The 26,505-nt window shown below is 41.4% G+C and overlaps 1 protein-coding gene across 3 annotated transcripts in view; it reads left to right on the top strand.

Annotated features, from left to right (window-relative positions):
• Positions 1-26,505, top strand: part of pard3bb (par-3 family cell polarity regulator beta b) — a 321,269-nt gene that overhangs the window by 180,393 nt on the left and 114,371 nt on the right. For all 3 annotated transcript variants that reach the window (XM_053627241.1, XM_053627242.1, XM_053627240.1), the window contains 4 exons: positions 209-341; positions 8,002-8,095; positions 9,199-9,308; positions 24,159-24,203. In XM_053627241.1, coding sequence (XP_053483216.1) covers positions 209-341; positions 8,002-8,095; positions 9,199-9,308; positions 24,159-24,203 — 382 coding nt within the window. The remainder of the gene's footprint in view (positions 1-208; positions 342-8,001; positions 8,096-9,198; positions 9,309-24,158; positions 24,204-26,505) is intronic.

Below are 26,505 nucleotides of genomic sequence, written 5' to 3'. Positions count from 1 at the left end.
CAACACTAGTTGTTTTAGGTCTTCACCCAAACACCACCACTTTCCTTGGCTGCACCTGCTCCTTTCCCCTCTCTCTTTGTGTTATTAAATTGGTAAGGAACGCTGATACAGTTTTAGCTCACTTAGGTCTCAGATTTACTCGTTCTGCATCTGTAATTCCGGAACATGATCAATACATTGGCCCTGCCATTCTCTCTCTGTCTTGCAGGAGTACACGGACTCACGGAGAATCCTCAATCGATCCTTTGATAGCTGTGTGGGCCAGAGTGCATTCCTCAGCCAGTCAGAGAGCCCTGTGCAGCCCCATATGGTGATGAACAACGTCTTTGAGCAATCTGTGGGTGAGTGAGAGAGCCTGTTCTGTCTGTCGCGACAAATGAAGCAGTGAGGGACTTGACACAAATTGAAATTTCAATTCAAATTCATTGAAATTATTGACATAATTTACAGCTAAATATATTGTCCGAGGGTCCTTTCATTGCTTTTCTTTTACACACTCTACTGTTTAGCTTTTTAATAGACAGGGGTGTAACAAGGAACTTTGAGTCTCCTGAAAGAAATGTTTAATATTTCCGAGACTCTATAATTTTATATTGCATTTTGCATAAAATGCATTAAATGCGTCATTCGGTGCATGTGGTACTTTCTTCTTCATATCACGCCGTATTAATGCAGTTATAGACCGCTTAAAATATTTATATGTTTAGTTAGATTTTAATATATTAAGGCAAAAATAGAAATATAATGTTTATGTAATTTGTAAAAAAAATATATATATATTTTAGTCTGCATGCTGTCAAAACAGGTGATCCATGCCATTTTTAAATTGAAACTGATAATAATAATAATAATAATAATAATAATAATAATGCTAAATGAACAAATGTAATAATAATAATAATAATATACAGTAAAATGATTTTTTTTAAAAAAAGGCATGTAAAACACACAAAAAATAGCCCAGGTTACCAAACCCTTTATGAAGCTAGAACTATTACCCATTTTTTTCCTCAGAGCTTAAATCAACAAAACCTAGTGAGACTAGACTGCTGCGGTCGATCTGTATGTTTTTTGCTGAAATGATCATCTACCGTGCCACTAATGAATTAAAATAGTTATTGTTTCAATTGCTAAGTGGCTCGTACTGTAACCAAGTACTTTTGATTAATTTGGTTAGCGTTTTTGTGAGGATACGAGGAGTCCTCGTCCCGGACATTGGAGTGGCGCTAGAACCAGTGGCGCTATAATGATGTGTATTGTTTCATTTAATATGAAACCCTCGATTCAATACCCTTGTGTATCAAACAATGCATTCAGCAAACTATTCATCATAAAGTAGCTCTTATATTATATGAGGTGCAATAATCATTTCAGCTTATTCAAACCTACACTCCCTCCTCTGAAAAACTAACTAACTCTTTATCTTGAATTGGAAAGGCTACAGGGATTAAAACATAGCAAAACATACTTTTCTTACACACACTGTATTTCACGAGACATTACGCTAACATACTAGCTAACACACTAGCTCCTACGTTCAGCATTAAACAAGAGCTGTAAGTCTTTAAGCTCTTGTGCATGGGAGTATTTCTGCTTCATGACCCTTGAGATTCACACCAGTAACAGCTTAGCCATGTTTAATTTTGTTATATTATTATTATTATTAAAAGTAACCTTTTTAATGTGCTGCTTAGAGTCGGAGTGGATCGTGTAAACAATGTCATTAAGTTTCAGTTATTGTTATTGTACTTATGTTTTAATCAATTGAATATGGAAACTTAACATATAGTCAGGCAATGCTTATTTGATATTGAATTTGTATTTGTTCCACCTCTATTAAATGCAATCATGCAATGGAAAATGGACACAGATACTCACCCAAAGTACAAATAGTATCTGGATTCAAGTTAGTAACTGTATCATATCCTTTCTTGTCATACCATGTCATATTCTGCAATATTGGAGATGTACAATGGACATAAAAAGTTTACACCCTCCTGTTAAAATGGCAGGTTTTTGTGATTAAAAAAATGAAAGTAAGATAAATCATGTCCGAACATTTCCCACCCTGAAATTACAGTGTATACAAGTTAAGGAGAAAACAATCCGAAACATTTTAGGGAAGAAAAAAAAAAGTTACAATCACCTTGTTGCATAAACCCTTTTATAATTGGGGATGTGGCTGTGTTCAGAATGAACCAGTCACATTCAATGTCATGTTCAGCAGTGATCATCATACAGCTGTCATCAATAAAATTATTCCGATTAACCCCAAATAAAGGTCAGCTGTTTCTGTAGGATTTTCTTGACATCATCTTGGTTTTGTCTGACTGCTGAAGCCATGGTCAGCAAAGAGCTTACAAAACATGTACAGGGTCTCATTGCCGAAAGGAATTGATCAGGAGAGGGGTACAAAAATATTTCGAAAACATTAAATACACCATGCATCACTATGAAGGCCATCATCAACAAGTGGAGAAAATGGAGCACCACAGTGATATTACCAAGAACAGGACATCCCTCCAAAATTTATAAAAGGACAAGACAAAAACATACCAGGGAGGCTACCAAGAGTCCAACAGCAACATTTAAAGGAGCTACAGGAATAGCTGACAAGTACTGATTACTCTCTGCATGTGACAATTTCTCCTATTCTTCATATGTCTGGGTTATGGGGTAAGGTGGCTAGATTGAGGACCTTTCCCACAAAAACATCCAAGTCCAGCATAATTACCCCAAACCATGAGGCAAAATGTGTTGTGGTCTGATGAGACCAATTCCAAAAGGTATGTTTGGTGCAAAAAAAAAAAAAAAAGCACATCACTAAAAGAACACCATCCCCACAGTGAAGCACGGTGGTGGAAGTGTCACGCTTTAAGGCTGCTTTTCTTAAGCCAGAACTGGGAAATGACATTTTATCAAGGTGGAGAGGATCACGAGTAGCTTCAAATACATCTCAGTTTTAGGGCAAAACATTCAGGTGTCTGCTAGTAAGCTGAAGATGAAAAGGAATTTCAGCTTTCAGCACAGCAGTGACCCAAAGCATACATCCAGATCAACAAAGGAATGGCTTAACCAAAAGATCTATACTTTTGAATGACCTCACCAGAGCCCAGACCTGAATCCGACTGAAAATTCCTGGGCTGTGTACAGGAGATGCCCTCACAATATGATGGAACTCGAATGTTTTGGCAACAAAGAGTGGGAAAATATTGTCAAGTCAAGGTGTGCCACATTGAGAGACTCTTACCCAAAAAGACCGAGTGGTGTAATAAAATCAAAAGCTGCTTCACCAAAGGATTAGTTTAGAGGTGTGCACACTTATGCAACTAGTTTATTGTAAGTTTTTTTTTTCCCCCCCTTATCAAAGTTCTGCAATTACACATTAAAGGTGAGAAAAGATCTGACATGATATGATCTAGTGTCGTCCTTTTACTTCACAAAAACATTTTAACAGGGGTGTGTAGACTTTTTATAGCCATTGTATAATGTCAACACCAGTACGAGTTAGTTTGCCTTCTCTTTACCTCCCTTATGCCTCAACAGCCTCCGCCACGTGCTTAAAAAGCCGGGAATCCAGGGCACATTTGCGATTCTTTTCATGTAAAATGGCGGTGTGTGCAGCCTGTCGCATGAACCATCCCTTCAGCTGAGCATAAAAGAGAAGTAATCCTCCTTTAGGATTTCAGGTGCACCACAAGCAGGGTTCAAATAGAGTGCTGCACTGTTGCATTTCCTAAAAGTGTGCACCATCGGCTTCTGTGTACACATACACTTTACCTCATTTCTCATTTAGATTTGTAGAACACAGTACAGAGCAACATTACAAATGCTGCAATTTCTCCCACGTCGCTCTGCCTTTTCATAGCCCACTTTTCTACCTATTGCTTATGCATTACTGCTGATTTCACGTTTCATAAATATATGATTATTTTTTTTTTTGCAAATATTCTCTCTCTTTCTCTCTCTGCCTACGAGACAGCTGGGAATAACGCAAGGTACGACCTCCTCATGACTAAAGCAAAAATAAAAGCTTCCTTCTCTTCTATTGTGCTGTGTTTACTTTATGAGCTTGTTTTGCATTTCCCACTCCTGACCTTGCGATCATTATGTTAATGTTATGATTTTTATCTAGGCCACGTGTAGAAGCGCACGTCAGTAATGCGGCCTACTAAAATTGTAGAATAACAAACAATTTGAACTGCATAATATCCAGTTCAGAAGAATGGCAAGGGTTTCATTCTGCAGGCTTTAGCTATGTGAGCTAATACAGTGTGAGCAGAGACAATTACACACAGATGCTTGAGTCTGTAAAGGAAAGTTAATGACTGCATATATATTTATGCACGATGGCTCTCAAATTGAAGTAGAATCCCCAGGAGAAGTGTGTGCAATTATAAGTCCGTGTATGAGTGGGCGCAAAGGAAACATTGGAAGACTGGGTACATGCATAGATGCATGAATATCTTTCTAAAAGTGCCTGTTTTTCTAGCATTATCTTTCTTCAGGCAAAGGACCCATTTCTAACGAGATAAATTGCTTTAAAATCTAAATTACTGTGTCCCTAAGACTGCAGGAAGCTTTATACTCTGTGATGCATTTCAGATGGGTATCATCTAAATTTACAGTGCCCTCCACTAATATTGGCACCCTTGGTAAATATGAGCAAAGAAGGCTGTGAAAAATTGTCTTGATTGTTTAACCTTTTGATCTTTTGTTTAAAAAAAATTATCAGAAATGCTCTACTGTCATGGATATCAAACAAGTACAAACAAAACACTGGTTTATATCTAAAAAAAAAAAAAAATCAAAGATATCCTTGTTAAATATAGGTGTGCAACAATTATTAGCACCCTTTTAGTCAATACTTTGTGCTACCTCCCTTTGCCAAGATAACAGCTCTGAGCCTTCTCCTATAATGCCTGATGAGGTTGGAGAATACATGGCAAGGGATCTGAGACTGTTCCTCCATACGGAATCTCTCCAGATCCTTGCTGGTGCACTCTCCTCTTCAGTTCACCCCACAGGTTTTCAATGGGGTTGAGGTCAGGGGACTGGGGTGGCCATGACAGGACCTTGATTTTGTGTTCAGTAAACCATTTTTGTGTTGATTTTGATGTCTGTTTTTGTCTGTTCTGCTTTCTGGCAGATGCAGTCAGGTTTTCATTTAATATCCGTTGATATGTGATAGAATCCATGATGCCATGTATCCTAACAAAATGTCAGTTAGGATGTTAGCTAGCTACCTACTGAGCCACTGAAATGTTGTACCCGTTCCATCTCTGCGTCAGTCTTCAATCCCATCAGGTCTCTGAGATTTCCCTGCCTCTCAAAAGCCATGCCGATATTTATTCTCATTTTAGCACGGGCTCTGTCACTTTCTCTTTTTGACTGCAGGCTCTCCGCAGTTTTGACAACAACTGATTCCCCAGATGTCAGCGATGATTGCCATTTATAACTGTCCAGATTCAAAGCATTCAAATAACATCTTTATATCATATCACTGATTTTTGCCAAAGCCTCAGGTTGAACATTATAATTCCAAGGTCTAGCTTTGTACATCATCTTGTAATCCACTTGGGTCCTGATTAAAAAAGCGTGCAGTGGAGATGAAAGTGGTGTTGTGCTTTTAATCCAGCACATATAACACACCGTAGATACAGAGAGTCCTGACCTGCTCAGTCTCCACAGTAGTAAATCTGTACACACCTTCTCTAGAAGAAACAGCTTCATGTTGCAAAAAATAGTTTTGATAAGGAGTTTTACAGTGTTTCTGCTCTGCTAAAGGTTTGGGTAGTTTAGGATTAATAACCTTGCTTCAGCTCAAAGAGCCATTGATCCATCATTTTCAGAGGAAATGTCTTATTCCAGTCCTGATATTTCACATTTCAGCTGATAAATAACTGTGTTTGTGCCGCGTGTGCGGCTACGAGTGTTCGGAATACAGAGCAGTGTGAAGAGACCCTCCGTTTCACTCACTTTAACATCAGTTCATCTTTATTGAAAGTTCTGTTTGTGTGTGTGTACGAGTGTGTGTGGCTGATGAATCACTCTCACCCTCTGCCACACAAACAGATGAGAGATGTACTAATACTAATAAACAGTCATCGCTGTGTGGGATCATGAGTAATGATGACTGGTTGGCCTGTGCGGAGCTGCCTGATCTGTTCGTTTGTCAGGCGCGATTTCCAGCCCCATGGTGCCAAAGTATAGCTACTCCATCACAGAGACAGAGAGCAGCTCACTTTCCCTGATACACACACCACACAACCGAACACAAGCCTGATTTTCACACTATGCCACTAACAGCATGCTTATCTTTTCTTGCATATACTCTTCTGATGATCTGATTTTGTATTTAGTTGGGATATTTTATGTTTAAAGCGCCAATGAAACAATTGAGAGCTTGATTCTGTACATGGACACGTTGCATTTTTGAAACAGGAAGTCTGGGAAGGAGCATGTCTCACTGCTAATTTGCCCATTGCAGCTTCGTAATGTTCGGTCTCCTAGAGCATAGACTTTCAGTCACCGTGCCTTGGATTGGTACTGGGCCCGTTTGTGTTTTTTTACCTCTTGCCTGGGGCAGTGAGAGCACTAGGCTTGCCATGGGGAGAGTGAAAAGACTGGCATTTAACATCAGGCAGTAAAATAAAACTGACTCACTCACAGACACACACGCACTCGCTCACAGACACACACACTCGCTCACAGACACACACACTATTACTCTAAATATTATTTCTGTATTTGTATTAGGCCATTATATCAGGTAGATGTACAATGCCCTCCACTAATACCAACACTAATAATAATATTTACTATAATTACCTATAAAACACCTATATTTAACAAATACATATTTATTTTGATAAACCTGTGTTTGTGCAACAAACCCATTATGAACTGTAAAATTAAAAAATGAACATCTACAAAACATTTTTTGTCATTTTTTAAATATATACTGTCTTGTTTGTGACTAAAAAAGCCAAGAGACTTGTAAAAAAGCTCTATAAGACCAATTTAGATTTCATAGGGACTTGCTGGATAGTAGCAGAAAGCTTTTTTAGCACTTATCCGGCATTAGTCACTACTAAAATGCCAATTTCTCACATCATTGTTTAAGTTAATGTAGACGGCGTGCTAAGCGTCTAGGAATGGGAGGCATTTGTTGTCATTTTCATGTCGTTGAACTCAAGACAGAAAGGCCCCCTGCTTTGAATTGAGCTCTATAATGTTCATTTTTATGAGCTTTAATCACCTCTTTCTCATCTCTAGTTATCACAGCACAAGGCTTCAGTCACAAACTAGTTTAAATCTCACTCAGATCACGCTGTGGCCATGAGTGAAATTGAGACACCTACAGAAACAAAACGGATTATGCTGAATGGTGTCTCTTTGTCTAGTAAGAGAAAGGCCAGGAGGTGTAAAGCTTCCCTGTTGCTGGGGAGAGTGGAGCAGTTGGACATAATCAGTTTAGGCAAATAGGACTCAAGCTGAGCCCTCAGTCTGGATATCTTTCTCTTAACTGCTTTACTGTTTGTCATTTCCTCCCTCTGTTCATTTTCTTATTTATTATTTCCCCCATGTCTGCCCTGGCCCACTGTGCAGGCTTGCTAAAAACATTGTTAGACACACACACACATACTTACTCACACATACATACATACATACATACATACATACACGCACACATACACGCACACCATTTTAACTACGTTTACCTAGAGGTAAGAAACCCACGTCATCCCCTGCACCACTGTCATTATCTTAAGCGTGAGTGATCATTAAAACGTGAGTGGCGATTGCACCATGTTACAGCTGGTAATAGGCTCAGTCTCTGGGTGTCTTTCGGAGCAGCAGCCACACCGTCACCTCTCACTGCTGCGACTCTGACCCCAGCAGCCAGCGCTCAAATTAAGCCGCATAATGTCCCTCAGACAGCTCGGTGAACGGCTCTAATGATGGTTTTTTCCCTTTCTCTCTCTCTCTCTTTCACAGTTTCAAATGAGGGTTATGGTGAAGAGATAGCATTCAGTCCTTACAGGCAGAATGGAGACCTGAATGGAGGCTTGAACCATCAGCCCCATCAGAGGTAATTTTATTCAGTGTCCTTGCTTTTTTTTCTTTTTTTAAAAAAATTTGGTTTTAAAAAACAGAATACGATTGTATACTCACCCTAGCATGCAGCTTTTTTATTTTTTCTTCATTTTTAATGAGTTAAAGTTAGTAACTCTAAATATACTAATGGTACAAAAGATTACTGTTTGGTACATGTAATTCTTCTATACATGTGAGGACTTTTGTGTTTTATGTATATGTTAAAAAAGGGGAGAAATACTATGAAGTCTTTCTTACAAAGGCTTCCTTAAGGGTTATTTGGATACGTAAAGATTTTAGCTTCTGAAAGAGGTTCTGCTAAGAACCCTGTCTGATAGGGGAACCCTCTGGTATAGTGTTCTAGATGTTGCATGAGTTAAGAGTTTCCCCTCAGGCAGAAACCGAAGAACCTTTAAGAGTTCTTTTAGGGAAAAGTACAAAGACTATGACTATACTGGGAACCGCATCCAGAACGCTCTCCAAAATACTGAAGTCTCTACTTTCTGGTCAGGGAGCTGTCGATCAAAATCTTCGTAGCCAATGAGAGTAAATTGCTGTTAAGCTCCACCCACACAAGAGGCAAACATAAACTTGCGGAGTGTAAACAAAAATTCTGGCAGCGTATTCATAAACCATGATTAGCGAAAACAAAACTTTGTAAACTTAACAAAGAATGCTGTTTATTTGAAGACCATGTTTAATTTTTGCCCCGGAGTTCACTGTTCTCAGTTTCAGAGTGTTTTTCTTCTCTCTCACTGTTTTATTGTTTGTTTCTTGAAAAGTTAGATCCAATACTTTTGGCACAAATGTAATTCCATAGTTTAGCAGCTCACATCGAGAAAAAACCTGTGAGGAAAACACAACAGGGTTAAATTCAACCAGACTAAATGCTATATATGTGAAAGTGCCTTAAGAGATCTTTTATATTCTTATTAACTTCTGTAGGTCTTGTTTTTTTATTAGAAATACTTATTAGGATTTCTAATATTTAACTGTTTTGTTTTTTGCGTCATGTAAATTAAAGATATTAATCTCAATGTGGACTTAATGCATTTTGTCATGAGTTCCTGTTTCTCTGGGCTTCTGTGTGTGCATCAGTTTGGAGTGGGAATCAGGCCCTTGCTCAGCTGAAAGCTCTCTGACCTCTCAAGCTCCTCGGGGTATGATGGAGCATCATCACATCAAATCTTCCAAAAGCATGGACCTGGGTAAGAAACTGAACAAAAGACAACCTGCATACAGTATTATTAAATGAGCAGATATCATTGTGTAAAATATACCTTACACAGTTATTCTCACTGTGTATATATCTGTTCTAGCCAAACATTCAGGCATGGGTTTAAATTGCATGTTTAAACTCTACAACACTCCTATATGTTTGAGGTCCAAATATCACTTAATGCAATGTGTTCTTTTTTTTTTTATATATTAGTTTTTGCTCATTTTCTTTAAGGGTGCCAATAATTCTGGAGGGCAGTGCAGCTGTAGCATGAATTAAAGTAGCAGCAGCTTTAAAGCATGGCTTGATAGAAATGAAATAAGAGGGTAAAACACACACACAGGAGCAGTAACTAACATTTATTATTGCTCCATACTGTACGCTACAACATGTGTGTGAGGCTTTTGTCTTCCAGGACATAAACATATTGATTAAAAAGAGTAGGGGTTCTGTAATATCAGTATATGACCAGAGTCACTCCTGCACCATGCGCATGCGTGCGTGCGTGTGTGCGCACGTGCGCAAACCTGCATAGGCACCTCTCTTGCTGAAAGCACCCCATCCATCTCTTTAGTTTTCCTTTTTGATTTCCCAAAGAGAAAAAGGATGCAGAAGCACTTGGATGCAGAAGCCTGCTCTTTTTGATATGAAATGGCAACTCACCAGACTAAGTGCACGTCAGGAAACAGATCAATGCTCATTCTTTCCATAATGCAATTAATCTGTGTTCGCTGTTCAAATCTCGCTCCAGAAATCTAATAAAAGAGGCCTCTTTCCTAGATGCATCACACTCGGACGCAAACTAAATCCGTGTCACATGATGGCGTTTTAACAAACACTTGTGAATGTATTAGGGCCCTTTATTTAATCGAGGGCTGATGGGGTGGCTCTCTGGTGACTGTGGCTGCCGTCGTCGTCGCCATGGAGCCCAGCACAATGGGCAGCACAATCTGCCCTGCATCCTAATTTCTGTCTGCTTAAAAACCTCCTGAAATTTCATTCAGAGTGCAGGTATGAAATTTGATGTTTTCGATATGAGCCAGCTGGTATTAATAATACATAAGCAGTTTCGTAGTTTATGAATAATAGAATGTTTGAATTGTGTTTTAATTGAATTTTTTGGCAGCACACATATATTCAGCACAGCATGAGCACTGTAAAAAATAATAATAATAATAAAAAAAAGGCCTGGAGGAAATCCCCACAGATGTGCAAGTATAATACTGTAAGCCTGTAGAGGAGATTTAAACTTACTACACAGTTAATGGCTTTGTTTGCTACTCCATATAGTGTTACTTGAAGTTTGTGAATGTTTTATATTTATGCGCAAATATAACCTCAAACATCATCGCTTCACACAAGTCCTAACACTAGGAGAACCCAATAAAACAAATGAGAGAGAAAAATATTATACTTGGACAATTATTTATAGAGGAAAATGATCTTATATTACATATGAGAGTGACAAAAGTATGTGAACCTCTAGTATTAACAGTTAATTTGAAGATGAAATTAGAGTCAGATGTTTTCAATCAGTGGGATGACAATCCGGTGTGATTGAGCGCTCTGTTTTATTTAAAGAACATGGATCTATCAAAGTCTGATCTTCACAACACATGTTTGTGGAAGTGTATCATGGCAGGAACGAAGGAGATTTCCGAGGACCTCAGAAAAAGAGTTGTTGATGCTCATCAGGCTGGAAAAGGTTACAAAACCATCTCTAAAGAGTTTGGATTTCACCAATCTGCAGTCAGACAGGTTGTGTACAAATGGAGGAAATTTAAGACCATTATTACCCTCCCCAGGAGTGGAGACCAACAAAGATCACTCAAAGGAACCCAGGGTAATTTCTAATCAACTAAAGGCCTCTCTCAAATTGGCTAATATTAATGTTCATGAGTCCACCATCAGGAGAACACTGAACAACACTGGTGTGCATGGCAGGGTTTCAAGGAGAAAGTCACTGCTCTACTAAAAGAACATTGCTGCCTTTCTGCAGTTTGCTAAAGATCACATGGACAAGCCAGAAGGATAATGAAAAAAATATTTTGTGAAAGGATGAGACCAAAATAGAACTTTTCAGTTAAAATGAGACGTGTTATGTTTGGAGAAAAGAAAACACTGCATTCCAGCATAAGAACCTTATCCCAGCTGTGAAACATGGTGGTGGTAGTGTCATGGTTTGGGCCTCTTTTTGCTGCATTTGGGCCAGGGCGACTTGCCATTTGATGGAACAATTTTATCAGTGAATTTTAAAGGAAAACGTCAGGACATCTGTTCATGAACAGAATCTCAAGAGAAAGTGGATCATGCAGAAAGACAGCGACCCAAAGCACACAAGTCGTTCTACTAAAGAATGGTTAAAGAAGAATAAAGTTAATGTTTTGGAACGGCCAAGTCAAAGTCCTGACCTTAATCCAATAGAAATGTTGTGGAAAGACCTGAAGTGAGCAGTTCATGTGAGGAAACCCACCAACATCCCAGAGTTGAAGCTGTTCTGTACTGAGGAACGGGCTGAAATTCCTCCAAGCCGATGTGCAGGACTGATCAACAGTTACTGGAAACGTTTATCTGCAGTTATTGTGGCACAAGGGGGTCACACAAGATACTGAAAGCAAAGGTCCACATACTTTTACCACTCACAGAAATGTAACATCGGCTCATTTTCCTCAGTAAATAAATGACCAAGTAGAATATGTTTGTCTCATTTATTTAACTGGGTTCTCTGTCTCTGCTTTTAGGACTTGTGTGGAAATCTAGAAAATTCTAAAGGGTTCACAAACTTTCATGCACCACTGTATGTGTCAGGAGTTTTGTTTATTTTTTATGATAGAGTGGAGTAAAGTTTTAATTTATTCATTTAGCATTTTAATAACGCAGAGTGTTAAGTCTTTGCATCTTGGCCTTTATTCCTGAAAGCATTGTAATGTTAACTGTACATGTCATACATTGATTATGTTTAGCAATCTTTCATTCATTCCAGATTTCATTTACAAACATGAGCTTATTTTTATCTCATTTATCATACAATAATGTGTTCGATTTTATTCAAGTACAAGACATTTTATACCGCAATGGTGCTGAATTCTCCAATCTGATTGGTCAGAAGGCATTAATGAATTGACTGTAATAGAAGCTCACACAATAGTGGCATCTGCAAGGCAAATCACAAGTTTTTATTATCGTGCTTGATCGAATATGTTATTGTTTTCATAGTAACAGCTAATTTGTACTCGTAACATTACCGTGGATATGGTGAAGCTTTCTCTAAGGAGATGATTTAACTCGTATCAGCGGTTTTCCACCACTTTTTTTTTTATTAACTTCAGAAGAGAGGGAAAAGGAGAGGAATAACTGTTTACAGCTGTTATATAGTTAATGTAAGTGACAACAGGAAACGACTTGTTTCATGGACGTTCCACAACATGTCACTGTAAATGGTTAAGCAGTATGACATCATTCTTAAATTAATTTTAAAATAATTAATAGTTATCGAATCTCTGCGGTATAAAAAGAATAAAACACTTCAAGACTTGCTGTTATAGGAAAATAATCAGCAAGCATCACATCACCTCACTGATAATAAATTTCTATAAGAGCACACCCAGTCTTAACTGGAATTAAGCAGAATTCTTCTTCTTTTCACCTAGTTAATATATGCCGATCAGCTATAACATTAAAAGCACTGACGGGTGAAGTGAATAACATTAACTTGTTACAATGGCACCTGTGAAGGGGTGGGATATATTAGGTAGCAAGTGAACAGTCAGTTCTCGAAGTTGATGTGTTGGGTGCAGGAGAAATGGGCAAGCGCAAGGATCTGAACGACTTTGACCAGGGCCAAATTGTGATGGCTAGACGACCGGGTCAGAGCATCTCCTAAACGGCAGGTCTTGTTGGGTTTTCCCGGTATGCAGTGGTTAGTACCTACCAAAAGTGGTCCATGGAAGAAGAACCGGTGAACCAGCAGAAGGGTCATGGGTGTCCAAGGCTCACTGATATGCCTAGGGATAAAGGCTGCACCACACTGCAAAAATTGTTTAGGAACGGTTTGAGGAACACGACAGTTCAAGCCTCAAGCCTGGGGAGTTTGGCCTCCAAATTCCGCAGATCTCAAGCTGATCGATCATCTGGGGGATGTGCTGTACCAACAAGTCTGATCAGTGGAAGCCCCACCTCACAATTTACAGGACTTAAGGGATCTGCTGCTAACGTCTTGATGCCAGATTCCACAGCACACCTTCAAAGGTCTTGTAGAGTCCCTGCCTTGATGAGTCAGCTGTTTTGGTGGCACAAAGGGGACCTGCACAATATTAGGCAGGTGGTTTTAATTTTATGGCTGATCGGTGTATTTGTGGTTAGAAAGTGAATGTACCTGTGGTGACGCAGGTAGAGTCTCAGTTTCATTCCCACATTGGTCTAAAATTGTGTTGATGGTTCCTCAGTGGTAAAACAGAAGAGTTTGAATCCAAGCCAAGAGAGCTAAATCAATCGTGCTTTCTGGGTTGGAGGGATGGCATTGCTCTCTCTCCCCTTCAGTCACAGTGACAGTACTCAATCACAGGCATCTGTGAGCTCATGTATGTGGAACAGGGCAGATAGCGCTTTCCTCCACGCGTGTTACGTAACCCGGGAAGCATTCTTTAACCTTCACCTGATAGGAGAGAGCTGGATGATGGGTGGGAATTGGCAGGTGACCAAACTGTATAGAAACTGGGGGGAAAACTAAATAATAAATCATTAAAATTGTGTTAGTTGCTACCTCTTGGTGCAACAACTTATTGGAAACGCAGGACGAAGAGCTATTCTCCTGACTTCCAGTTTTGTAAATGTATACCATTCACTAATCATTACAAATGAAATACAACTGACTAAATCATCAGAGGACACAGGATAAGACTGAGTATTGACTAGAGAACTGTCCAATGTTTAATAAAAGTAATGAACAAAACTAATTAAAGGCCCGACCTGCCAAATTTATTATCGTAGAGAAGAGTAATTTGATTGTGTAAACATTGTTTAGAGACCGACACATGAGTAAACTGTGACAATTTATTTAGACAAACAGCCAACAAAACTATCATCTATAGACGATCAACATCCTGTCAAGAAACTCATGAAGCAAACTGTCGCGACGGGCAGAGAGCCGGCGCACACAAGAAGGAAATCGCTCCTTCTCCAACTGCCGCACCGGCACGACATGGGCAGCTTCGTGCCGAACATTCCGCCAGCCGGAAGGACCGCCGCGGCGGGGCGGGACTGACGCGACACCGGCCAGCGATTGGCGGACCCAACAGAGAAACTCCACCACTCAGGCGACGGCGGAGGAGGATAAAAGGGCCCGCTTCCGGCCGTACGAGAGAGGAGAATACCGTAGCGACAAGACGGACTCCGTGCAAGCGCGGACGAGATCGCCGGGTGGTGAGAGTCCCACCTACGGAGGACGCCGGCCCGGGAAAACCCTCGCCCCCGTCTCGGGAATCCCGCCTCCGCCACGAGTAGGCTACACCGGCAGTCACGCCTCCACAAGCCCCGCACCCATCCCCTCACAACCCACTCACTTCACCCTTGCACCAATAAACCACCGTTTGTGAACGTTCTTCTGCCTCCTGTGGGTCTGTACGCCGCCCTTCCCCGGGCTAATTCCTCACAAAGCCCAACAACACATCAGCAATTTATGGTTGTTGGTTTTTAGATCATTTGACTGTGAAAAACGTACCAGGTAAATCTCCTCCACATGCTCCAGCACCATGAGTTTATGCCTTATTTGCATTAAGGTCGAAATAATATGGCTCTGCTGTGTTTAGTCTGTGACATAACAGCATACAGCCTACAAATCAAATGCATGTTCCTCCTGGTTTTATTTCATCCAGCAATGTTCCACTAGTCTTGTTGGCCTGAGTTCCTGACATGGCACTGAGGAATGTCGACTTAACACTGGTTAACATCTTACCCCTTCGACCTACTCTTTTCAGCGCTGATGCAGTGCACTAAACAGTTACTCACAATGCAGTGATCACCCCCCCCCCCCCAAAAGGCCTACTTGGAAAAACGTAATCACAAAAGATGTTGGAGTGTATTCTGTGTAATATTCTTCAGGGGGAGCAAGTAACATTGCCTAGGGCATCTCTAGAGATTTATCGCAGCGAGGATACCGAGCTAGGAAAGAAGGAAGTAATGAGAGCGAGCTCTGAGATTAGAGAGGTGCTCTCGGTTCTGATGAGATGAGAGGAAGCAGAGGGGAAGAGCGAGCCCACCGGGCCATTGCCTCCGTGGAAGGGAAGGCACCACGAAACCGAAATGAAATGTCGCCTCACGCAAGTCATTTTCTGTATGGATTTGATGGGTGAGATGGCTCTAAAAATTGAATGCGCACCATGAAAATTGAACACTGCAGCACATTTTCAGACGTTAGCTAAGGATGACCCTATTAGCTCCCTTTTTTTCCCCCCATTACACACAGAGCGAAGAATATTTCACTCCACTGAAACACTGGATGCAGCAGAATTTCAATTGTACTTCATTAGTTTTCTCATATGTGGTTCCCACGATGTTATGTTCTAGTAGGAGCATAGCCATACATATATAAGCGATTGTGTTTTATTTCTCAACTCATATCCCCCCCGCCCCTTTTTTTTTTTTTTTAGCCTTTTCTCTTTTAAAAATGAGATTTAGGAGCTATTTCGGATGAATATGACAAGAGGTCTGGTAGTGTGAATAGGATTCATCTCCTCCAAACTCTTCACTGTCACTGAGTGTGTTTACATGCCACTGTAATCTGATCGTATCAGATTTCAGCCGTTATCAGATTATTCAAGTGGACATGTGATCGGCATACTCCATTATTTTAAATTGTATTAAGGCTGTTATCATATTAAATCAGATACATAGTTAAAGTAATGACCAGAGTTGGTGTTCATAGGGCAGTAAATATGTAAATGTATGTCTTTAGTTGTGTCCCAGATGACTTGCTATACATTATGGCGTACTTACACTATGCACTATGTACTCTACCGTCTAGTGTATGAATTTTAGAAGGGTAGTATCATCTCACATGAAAAACTACTGGTTTTTACTAACAAGAGGTAAAAGCCGTTTGCCAGTTGATGGCAAATTACATTGAACGCACATAATGCGACGCTTCTACCTTTAGCAGAATACCCAGAGTCATCATAAAGGAATTTCCTCATTATACTGTTTGTCAGTGTTAGCTTTAATTCCCAACATGTCCATTTTTGATTCTGAGCTAATTTGAGCCAGCGTCAGAACCTTGAAGCCCCTCCCTTTTTCTGCTACGCAAGCAAAGTTGTGACCGTTGAATGCGTGAAGTGTCCAACGTTCCACACTTCTTTTTTTCGGTTGAATAAAAGCGCATCATATTTAAATATTTGAAGTGGATTTATTCTTGTTGGAATTTTCAGTGTGAACACACTACTCACACTATTTATACTACAAAATGACGTACAATAGTGCATACGTATGCGATTTGGGACGCACCTTTTGTAATACAGATGTGCGTAGACGACATATGTAATCAACAGGATGTGATTGAAGATTTGTCCTGATTGAACTCGAAAAGTGTTTGCCCTATCGTCCAGAGATCCCATGACCGAATCCTGGTGATGCCACAGCCATCTGAGACCAAGAGAGCAAAATAGGCCATGCTTTCTCGCTGTGAGGGGTGGGATTCTCTCCTGTTATTGACATTGACACTAACTAGTCTTGGCTGTCTTTGAGCTCATGTATGCGGAAGAGGGCGGATAGCTGGTTCCTCTGAGTGTGTTACGCTGACGTGACGCAGTCTGCATACATGCGGTTGTCTGGTTTCGTCCTTGAATGAAGCCTTCTTTCTCCCAGTTGGTAGCTGTCATATGATGAGGGACACCAGGCCGGTGGGTAGGAATTGGCCAAAATGCGGGTAGAAAATGGGTTTTAGGAGGGGCGGGGGATAACATTTTCATCATCCGAGGTTTACAGACTTATAAAGGCATTACCGCTGATTTACATTATAGTGTTCACATACGAAATATTTCAGTAATTAGATTGAGTATCAAAGGGAGTTTCTAAAATAAAAAAAAAATAATTAAAAAAAGGTAGTGAGGTAAAAGATATGTATTGAAGCTCCACAGCAAGTACCCTTGATGTTACCACCCAACAACAAGGATAAGTGCAGTGGTGCCTTTATTTCTGAGAGCGTGGACAGCCCTAGTCATCTGCTAAACTTTCCTCTAGCTAGCAAGCAGAGAATGTGTCTGATGCAGTTATCACAGATGAGGTATATCTTTCATTCGTTTTAATGAATGAAATCATTCGTCCCCATTTCTGCTGAGCTTCATCACCACTGTTTGTTCAAACACTGAAGTCCTGTGTAACGAGTAAAGTGCCGATAGAGGATATAGCTGCATAGCTACTCAGTAGTGAATGGATTTAATAAATGCAGAGTTTTAATCAGTCAGTGGAACGTACTTCTGGTTCTTTAATAGGCAACGCTTCTTTCTGTTCTGTTACATGTTTCATGTTATTGATGTATAAAGCTCAGTAAATGGAATATCTTCTCACACACTTAAAACCAGTATGTGTGTCTCTCTCAAGAGCTCTTCAGTCTTATAGAAATCTTTATAAAGCCTATAGAGGAAGCTTCTTTGTTTCAGTTCTTTTGATCAGAAATAGTTTTCAGTTGTGGTGTGTGTGTGTGTGTGTGTGTGTGTGTGTGTGTGTCCAAGGCCAAAGTGTGTTATTCTCCGGCGCTTTTCTTTTCACCAGCAGAGTACGAACACAAACGGTCGATGAGAACATGCCGTTGCCAGGAAGTTAATGCCTGCATTATTCAATGACCTATTTCTGTATTGTTTCTCCTGGTTGTGTCAGTGGAATGTGCAGAATTAGATTTAGTAACACCGGGAAACACCATTAACCACACTGGGCTTAACAAGAGACCCGAGTATAAATGCAATAACTGTAAAGCCATTACTCATGTGCTCAATTTGTGTGTGTATCTGTGTGTGTTCTTTTGGGAGAGCTATTTTGAGTGTTTTTTTGTTTTTTTTTAAGAGAAAGTGAGTTTGTGTTATTTTGAGTGACAGTGAGAGTTTGTGTGCGAGTGTGTGAGCGAGAGCATGTTTGAGTTTGTGTGTGTGAGAGAGCGAGAGCATGTTTGTGTGTGTGTGTGAGAGCGAGAGCATGTTTGTGTGTGTGTGTGCGAGAGCATGTTTGAGTTTGTGTGAGAGAGCGAGAGCATGTTTGTGTGTGTGTGTGCGAGAGCATGTTTGAGTTTGTGTGAGAGAGCGAGAGCATGTTTGTGTGTGTGTGTGCGAGAGCATGTTTGAGTTTGTGTGAGAGAGCGAGAGCATGTTTGTGTGTGTGTGTGAGAGCGAGAGCATGTTTGTGTGTGTGTGAGAGCGAGAGCATGTTTGTGTGTGTGTGTGCGAGAGCATGTTTGAGTTTGTGTGTGAGAGCGAGAGCATGTTTGAGTTTGTGTGTGTGAGAGAGCGAGAGCATGTTTGTGTGTGTGAGAGTGAGAGCATGTTTGAGTTTGTGTTTGTGTGAGAGTGAGAGCATGTTTGTGTGTGTGTGTGAGAGCGAGAGCATGTTTGTGTGTGTGAGAACGAAAGCGTGTGTGTGTGTGAGAGCGAGAGCGTGTGTGTGTGTGAGAGCGAGAGCATGTTTGAATTTATATGTGTGTCATTTTGTGAAATTGTGTGTGTGCACAAGTGGACGTGAGTGTGTGTGAGCGAGAGCATGTTTGAGTGTGTGTGTGTTCGTGTCATTTTGTGAGAGTTTGTGTGTGAGCGAGAGAGAGACAGTGTAAGGGTACGTTTACATGACAACGACGTACTAAAAACGGAAAAGTTTTGCGTACAGACGACAACGTCGGCAAAACGATCCCCGTTCAGACGGATCAGTGAAAACGACTGAAAACGCTGTAATGTGCGTGCCAGGCCAGTAGTTGGCGATGTCACTTTGTAAAGAAACACAACGCGCCTACGCACATGAGCGTTCCCGTCAACGCGTCCGCCATATCGATCCGGCCAAGACTGCCCTATAAACAAATACAAGTAAACAGGGGAGCTGCATTTTTCTGGATATAAAGCACAATAACGTTTACATTTCTCAAACGATTTCAATGGTTTATGACGGTTAGACTTGGAAAATGATTTACTGTCATAAGGAATTGTGAAAGCTCGCGTTTGTCAAGCACAGATTTGGCTTATTTTTCTTGGTTAATGAACGCTGAGACGTCCCTAACGTAAATATAATGTATATATAATATAATGTGCATAAAGTTTTTTTCATTGTGGAAATGGATTTTTCTGTCTTCAACCCCATCTTTTAGCTTTTCTTGTGCTCCAGGTCAGAATTCTATTAACAAAGCTCATTCATTTTCAAATACTGAAATATTGCAAATCGTGAGACACTGGCAGTCAGTCTGCTTTCTATATTTTATTAGCAATAAAAGGATACAGATTTACTCCAAAACAGACAATGACTAAGATAATCATCGGTGTAGATGTGGGTTAATAATGCGGTGTAGGTAACAGACGCGTCTCCGCTGGTCGTAGTAGTGATGCAGTAAATCTACACTTTGCTGGAGAAGCGTCAATACAGTCAAAATCTTGAGCAGCACAATATTTGTTTTTAAATACTCACGCGCATGACTATAGACTGAACACGTAATACGCGTAAGCATGACGTCATCGTCTTCACAGATTCTGTTTTTTATCTGTTTACACAGAAACGATAACGGCATCGTTTTCAAAAACTTGCACTTTCAGACCAGTTTTCAAAAGTTTGTGTTTTCAGGCCCCGAAACGCCGTTGTCGTGTGAACGAACAGCCAAACCGCATACAAAGTTTCCGTTTTTAATTGAAAATGTTGTCGTGTAAACGGGCCCTGAGTGTGTGCGTGTGTGAGCGAGAACATGTTTGAGTTCTGCGTGTGTTTGATGTGTGTGAGAGAGACAGTATGAGCAAGAGCATCTTTGAGTTTGTGTGTATTTGTGTGTGTGTGAGAGAGAGAGAGAGAGAGAGAGAGAGAGACAGTGTGTGTGTGTGTGAGAGAGAGAGAGCTGCACTTCCTCCGTAACTGTGATAAATATCAGCACATAAGAACAACTTTCACAAACATAATCACTCACAGAACACCAGATTTCTGCGACCTAAAAGAAGATGAGAAACTGAAAATCATCCTAGGAGAAGGACACACTGCAGCCCTCACTGCAAAGTACATGTGTGACTGTGACGGTCTGAGGAACAGTGAGAGAGGGAGTGTGTGTGTGTGAGAGAGTGAGTGTGTGTATGACTGAGTGTCTGTGTGAGAGAGTGTGTGTGTGTGTGTGAGAGAGTGAGTGTGTGTATGACTGAGTGTGTGAGAGTGTGTGTGAGAGAGAGTGAGTGTGTGTATGACTGAGTGTGTGAGAGTGTGTGTGAGAGTGAGTGAGTGTGTGTATGACTGAGTGTGTGAGAGTGTGTGTGAGAGAGTGAGTGTGTGTATGACTGAGTGTGTGTATGACTGAGTGTGTGAGAGTGTGTGTGAGAGAGAGTGAGTGTGTGTATGACTGAGTGTGTGTATGACTGAGTGTGTGAGAGTGTGTGTGAGAGAGAGTGAGTGTGTGTATGACTGAGTGTGTGTATGACTGAGTGTGTGAGAGTGTGTGTGTGTATGAGTGTGTGTGAGAGAGAGTGAGTGTGTGTATGACTGAGTGTGTGAGAGTGTGTGTGTGTGTGAGAGTGTGTGTGTGTGAGAGAGAGTGTGTGTGTGTATGAGTGTGTGTGAGAGAGAGTGAGTGTGTGTATGACTGAGTGTGTGAGAGTGTGTGTGTGAGAGAGTGAGTGTGTGTATGACTGAGTGTGAGAGTGTGTGTGTGAGAGAGTGAGTGTGTGTATGACTGAGTGTGTGTGAGAGAGAGTGAGTGTGTGTATGACTGAGTGTGTGAGAGTGTGTGTGTGAGAGTGAGTGTGTGTATGACTGAGTGTGTGAGTGTGTGTGTGTGAGAGTGAGTGTGTGTATGACTGAGTGTGTGAGAGTGTGTGTGTGAGAGAGTGAGTGTGTGTATGACTGAGTGTGTGAGTGTGTGTGTGTGTGAGAGAGAGTGAGTGTGTGTATGACTGAGTGTGTGAGAGAGAGTGAGTGTGTGTATGACTGAGTGTGTGAGAGAGAGTGAGTGTGTGTATGACTGAGTGTGTGTATGACTGTGTGTGAGTGTGTGTATGACTGTGTGTGAGTGTGTGTATGACTGTGTGTGTGAGAGAGAGAGAGTGTGTGTGAGTGAGTGAGTTTGTGTACGAGTGTGTGTTGTGTTTATTTCAGCATCTGGTCACAGGAGTGTGTTTATTTCCCTGCTCGGAAAAACTGACCTCATAAAAAATGAACAGGATTATTTCAGAGAGACTGTAGAGTCATGAAAATCTGTTACTCTTGATCTTTCTGTCTTTCTGTAGCATCTCTCTCTCTCTCTCTCTCTCCTCTCCCTCTCCTCTCTCTCCTCTCCCTCTCCTCTCTCTCCTCTCTCTCTCCTCTCCCTCTCCTCTCTCTCCTCTCCCTCTCCTCTCTCTCCTCTCTCTCTCCTCTCTCTCTCCTCTCTCTCCTCTCTCCCTCTCCTCTCCCTCTCCTCTCTCTCCTCTCCCTCTCCTCTCCCTCTCCTCTCTCTCCTCTCTCTCTCCTCTCTCTCTCCTCTCTCTCCTCTCTCCCTCTCCTCTCCCTCTCCTCTCTCTCCTCTCTCCCCCTCCTCTCTCTCTCCTCTCTCCCTCTCCTCTCTCTCCTCTCTCCCTCTCCTCTCTCTCTTCTCTCCCTCTCCTCTCCCTCTCCTCTCCCTCTCCTCTCTCTCTCCTCTCTCTCTCCTCTCTCGCTCCTCTCCCTCTCCTCTCTCTCTCCTCTCTCTCTCCTCTCCCTCTCCTCTTCCTCTCCTCTCTCTCTCTCCTCTCCCTCTCCCTCTCTCTCTCTCTCTCTCTCGCTCTCTCTCTCTCGCTCTCTCTCCCGCTCTCTCTCTCTCATCCTGTGTATTAGCCTAGCCACTGCTGCTAATCCCTACTATTTAACAGTATATGCTTGTCAGAGAGCCCAGGCTCTTATAGCCTGCTGTCTGTGTCTGGCAGACGCAATAATTACACCAAATATCAGCCAATTTCTATCCAAGCACTGAACCTGTACTTGCTAGCTAATGAAAACCAGAAGAGCATTGCGTTTTGAAATATATCTATTTTTCCTGTCCATTGAGAAATCACTGTAAGTAATATGGAGTTGTAGACAGTGTGTTTGCTGTAGCAACATAATTCATATATATATATATATATTATTTTTCCCCCCCTCTCTCTTCGCACTTTTAATGGCAGCGTTTTGATTGGGAGATTTTACCCAGTAGACGTTCCACTTGCTGTCAGGATCTGGTTACTGATTTATTTTCCATTTTCATGGCACAACGGAGCGCAGCTAGCGCTAGCAGCCCGACCACAGCCATGTGTAGTTACACAGGCGGCACAGCTGCTCCAGCTCACAGCCTCTTAATGAAACCCAAACCCTGCTTCTACACACACACACACACACACACACACACACACACACACACACACACACACACACACACACACTCAGTACTGTGTTTCTCCTGCTGGAGAACAGGGGATTTCAGCTTCTGGGAAATTGACACATGGTTTTTGGGGGAATATCAAATACAGTTGCTAACGTGTCTTACCAAGTAAGAGCATGTAAGACATGTGGGCTTAGGTAAAAGCGTGCGCAGAATGGTTCAAATTGTTTCCTCATGTCTCAGATTTGTACGTTTCATCACACCGAGGTCGTGTCTCTTTCAGTCTCTCAAAAGAAAGCAGTCAGAGATGAGTCTCTCTAATCCCACGTTCACACTAGCAACAAGTTGTAGACTCTTGTTGTCTTCTAGAGCTATTAAAGCTAAATTCTTAAAAACAATTAACACACTAATCAGTGAGAATATCGGTTGTTTGGTTTGCATGTTGCAAGCTAACTGTACCAGCTACAGTATGTACACTCATCAGAGGCTTCAATGATCTCTTCTGCTTCCTTCCAAGATGGAGTTTATTTCTTCTTCATGTTTCTATACAAACTTATTAAGCAGCTATATTGTATACGACAGGACAAGATGCACCCGCAGTGATAAGTCTTTATTTAATGGGAACTTATTGCAGGGAGTAGCTAAAGTTGTGAGAGAGGAACTGATAAAGTCAAACCGCACGCACCATAGAGCTGGTTTGAGGAGTCGTTTACAATTTACAATGCCCTACCTAATTTGCATAGAGTTGGAAAAAAATCTCAATTCAGATGTCACGCTTTTACTTTGTTGCTGAAATTGCAGCTCGGTGTCATACATTTACAGTTCCATGAAAAGGTATTAGCTCTTTTTTTAAAAAAAAAAAAAAAAAACTTATTCTTGAGTTCTTCTACTTTTACATGAAAGACCATGTTTACATGCACATCAAATTCCGTTTAAGATCTGTATTCGGGTTTGCGACTATATTCCAAATACAGTTGGAAAGGATTCATTTAATTCCGAGTCTGCGGACGTGAACAGCTCCTAGTAGAACGTCTGTGTTTGTCCTCTAGTAATTACGGTAATTCCGACATGGCGTGAACACAGCCCAAGTTCACGCACTCATACGCAGGTTAATCTGTCCACCTTTAGCTGATGTGAGGTGCCTTAGCAGCGTGTGAGAGTATTGATTAGAAAGCTTACAGCTGGTCATGCGTATGCAGTTAGCAGTCGTTAAAATGTAACCTGAGTATGTGCACCCCTGCCCTAATCTCGCTCTCTCTCTTTCTCTCTCTGTCTCTGTCTCTCTCTCTCTCTCTCGCTCTCTCTGTCCTTTTCAAGTTGCAGATGAAAGCAAAGTGGGATGCCTGGTGGGGCAAAAGTCAGGTAAGGAATGCACACGCACACACATTCACAAACAAAAACAGCTGTGTCCAGGCAGTTGCCCCGTGCCTCGTTGACGGAGGGCCTCCGTGTGTCGGGATGCTGATGGATGGGGGCCTGAGCTCTGAAGCTCTCGAACAGACCTGGCAATCAGACAGAATAGACTTGCAGATAGAGATGCAAGAGCAGCTCCACACGCTAAAGAGCATATCCCAAATGCCTGGATGACTAGTTTATAGAGCTCGCACACAAACTCTGACTGCTTCTACACTTCTTTCTGTTTGTAGGCATTTGCAATGTTTCCTAATGAACCTAATTGCTCCAGTTCCTCTAAATATAAACAAGCAATTTAAGCAATGTGGAGGGAGGGGGGTCTTCCTTAACGAATGAAAGAATCAAACCGCTTGATTGTAATTACAGTGTTTACGCCAGTCTCTTATGGCATTTCCATTCATCATTCAATCGTCTTCGGTAAGAGCTTAGTGCCAGCCTGGGTTCCTGTGTTCCTTTTCTGTTTACGAGTTGGGAATGCAACCTGCACAGGACACCATACACACACAAACATCATTCACACACGCATTATACATAGAGGCGATTTAGACCTGCCAATGTACCTACTGGTATGTTTTTGGGAGGTGAGAGGAAACCAGAAAACTTTCCAGAGACTCTTCCACCTCTCTAACACATACTGATAGATGAATTCCCCCCCCCCTCCCCCATGAGTGTTTGCAGCCCATGTTTGGTCGGGTGTGAAAACTGTTTTAGAACCCTGTGTAATCTTGGGAATCGATCTCTAGTTCATACTGGTGTAGCGTTTGCTTCATGGGCTGGGCAATGAGTAACGTGTTTGGTCAAACTTGTCGTGTTACTTTCCAGTTCTGAGTTGCACACTGGCATGAGAAGACATTGTGGTCTGCAGATAACTGAGCTGAAATTGATCAGCGGAAACTTCCATTAAAATAAAGAGAACTTTAATTAAACCAATATTATTAATAACTAAATTGATCTGCCTGTTTAAATTGTAGCAGGAATGAGGTGTAAAATTGCTCAGCGGTTCAGGGAAGAAAACCTGCAGTGATAACGCCATCCTCCAAACAAACCCAGAATCAATCTGGAGTAAGCAACTCAAGTACTCAAGCCAAGTGTTTAAAAAAAAAAAAAAAAAAAAAAAAAGCCCTTAGGCTGTAACGAACCAGAATCAGTCAATCTGAATAAAATTTGCATGCTGAAAAAGCCAATGCGGTTAAATAGGAAAGGACACGGGAATGTGGAAAATGAATTTGCTCTGAGGTTAATTTGTCTTTGTTTAATGCCCTAACAGTCTGGTCCATAAGTATTTGGACAGTGGCACAATTTTTGTCATTTTGCCTCTGTACACCACTACAGTGGATTTGAAATGACGCAGTCAAGATGTGATTGAAGTGTAAAGGGGGTTTAATAAATATATTGCCTTAACCGTTTGGAAATTACAGCTATTTTATTATTTTTTTTTGCAGAGTCCCGCCATTTTCACAGGCTGAAAAGTATTTGGACAATTAACAGATAAACAGATTCATGGCCAGGTGTGGCCTGTTTCCTCGTTATTTCCTGACAGATCAAGAAGATAAAAGGTCTGTGTTTGATTCCAAGTGTTGAATTTGCATTTGGTAGCTGTTCATGGGAACTCTCACTACGCGGTCCAATGAGGTGTCCGTACAAGTGAAGGCTGCAAGTGGTCATGAAACCAACATTGCGAAGTTGTACATCGGCTGAATTATGGAAATTGTGTCACTGTCCAAATACTTATGGATCTGACTGTCTGTGACCATTAATCCCTGCAAGTTTGTGACCGTCAGAAATGTAAGGCAATAGAAAACAAGAGGGCGGAGTTGTGCTCTGGGTGGTTTTTCCATCTTCCAAGTACAACTGCATATGAAAGAATGTTAAAAAATTCTTCAATGGCCCCTCTCTCTCTCTCTATCTGTTCTCTGTCAGTCAAGTAAAATGCTGTAGCAGCCGGGACTGCTACAGCTACTGAGAGAGTGTTCTGATTGGCTGTGTGTGTGCGCGCGCAAGCGTGCACATGTGTGTTGGGTGTGAATGTGTGTATAATCTATGCTCATAGCCATGCTGTGTTTCTGCCTGATCTGATAAGCTAACCTTGCACGTGTGCTCCACAAGCTGGCCACGTTTTCACCAGATGTTGACTCTGCTCTCTTCATCCCTGGCTTTCTTCCTCTGCAGTATGAACTTCACCTCAGGTCCAGCTGCAGTTAGAGTTAAACGAGGGAGATGATGGTTCAGATTAAACCGGTGGGGGGGGGGA

Source organism: Ictalurus furcatus, chromosome 6 (genome assembly GCF_023375685.1).
Source record: "Ictalurus furcatus strain D&B chromosome 6, Billie_1.0, whole genome shotgun sequence".
NCBI lineage: Eukaryota > Metazoa > Chordata > Actinopteri > Siluriformes > Ictaluridae > Ictalurus > Ictalurus furcatus.
This window is presented reverse-complemented; position numbering and strand designations above follow the sequence as displayed.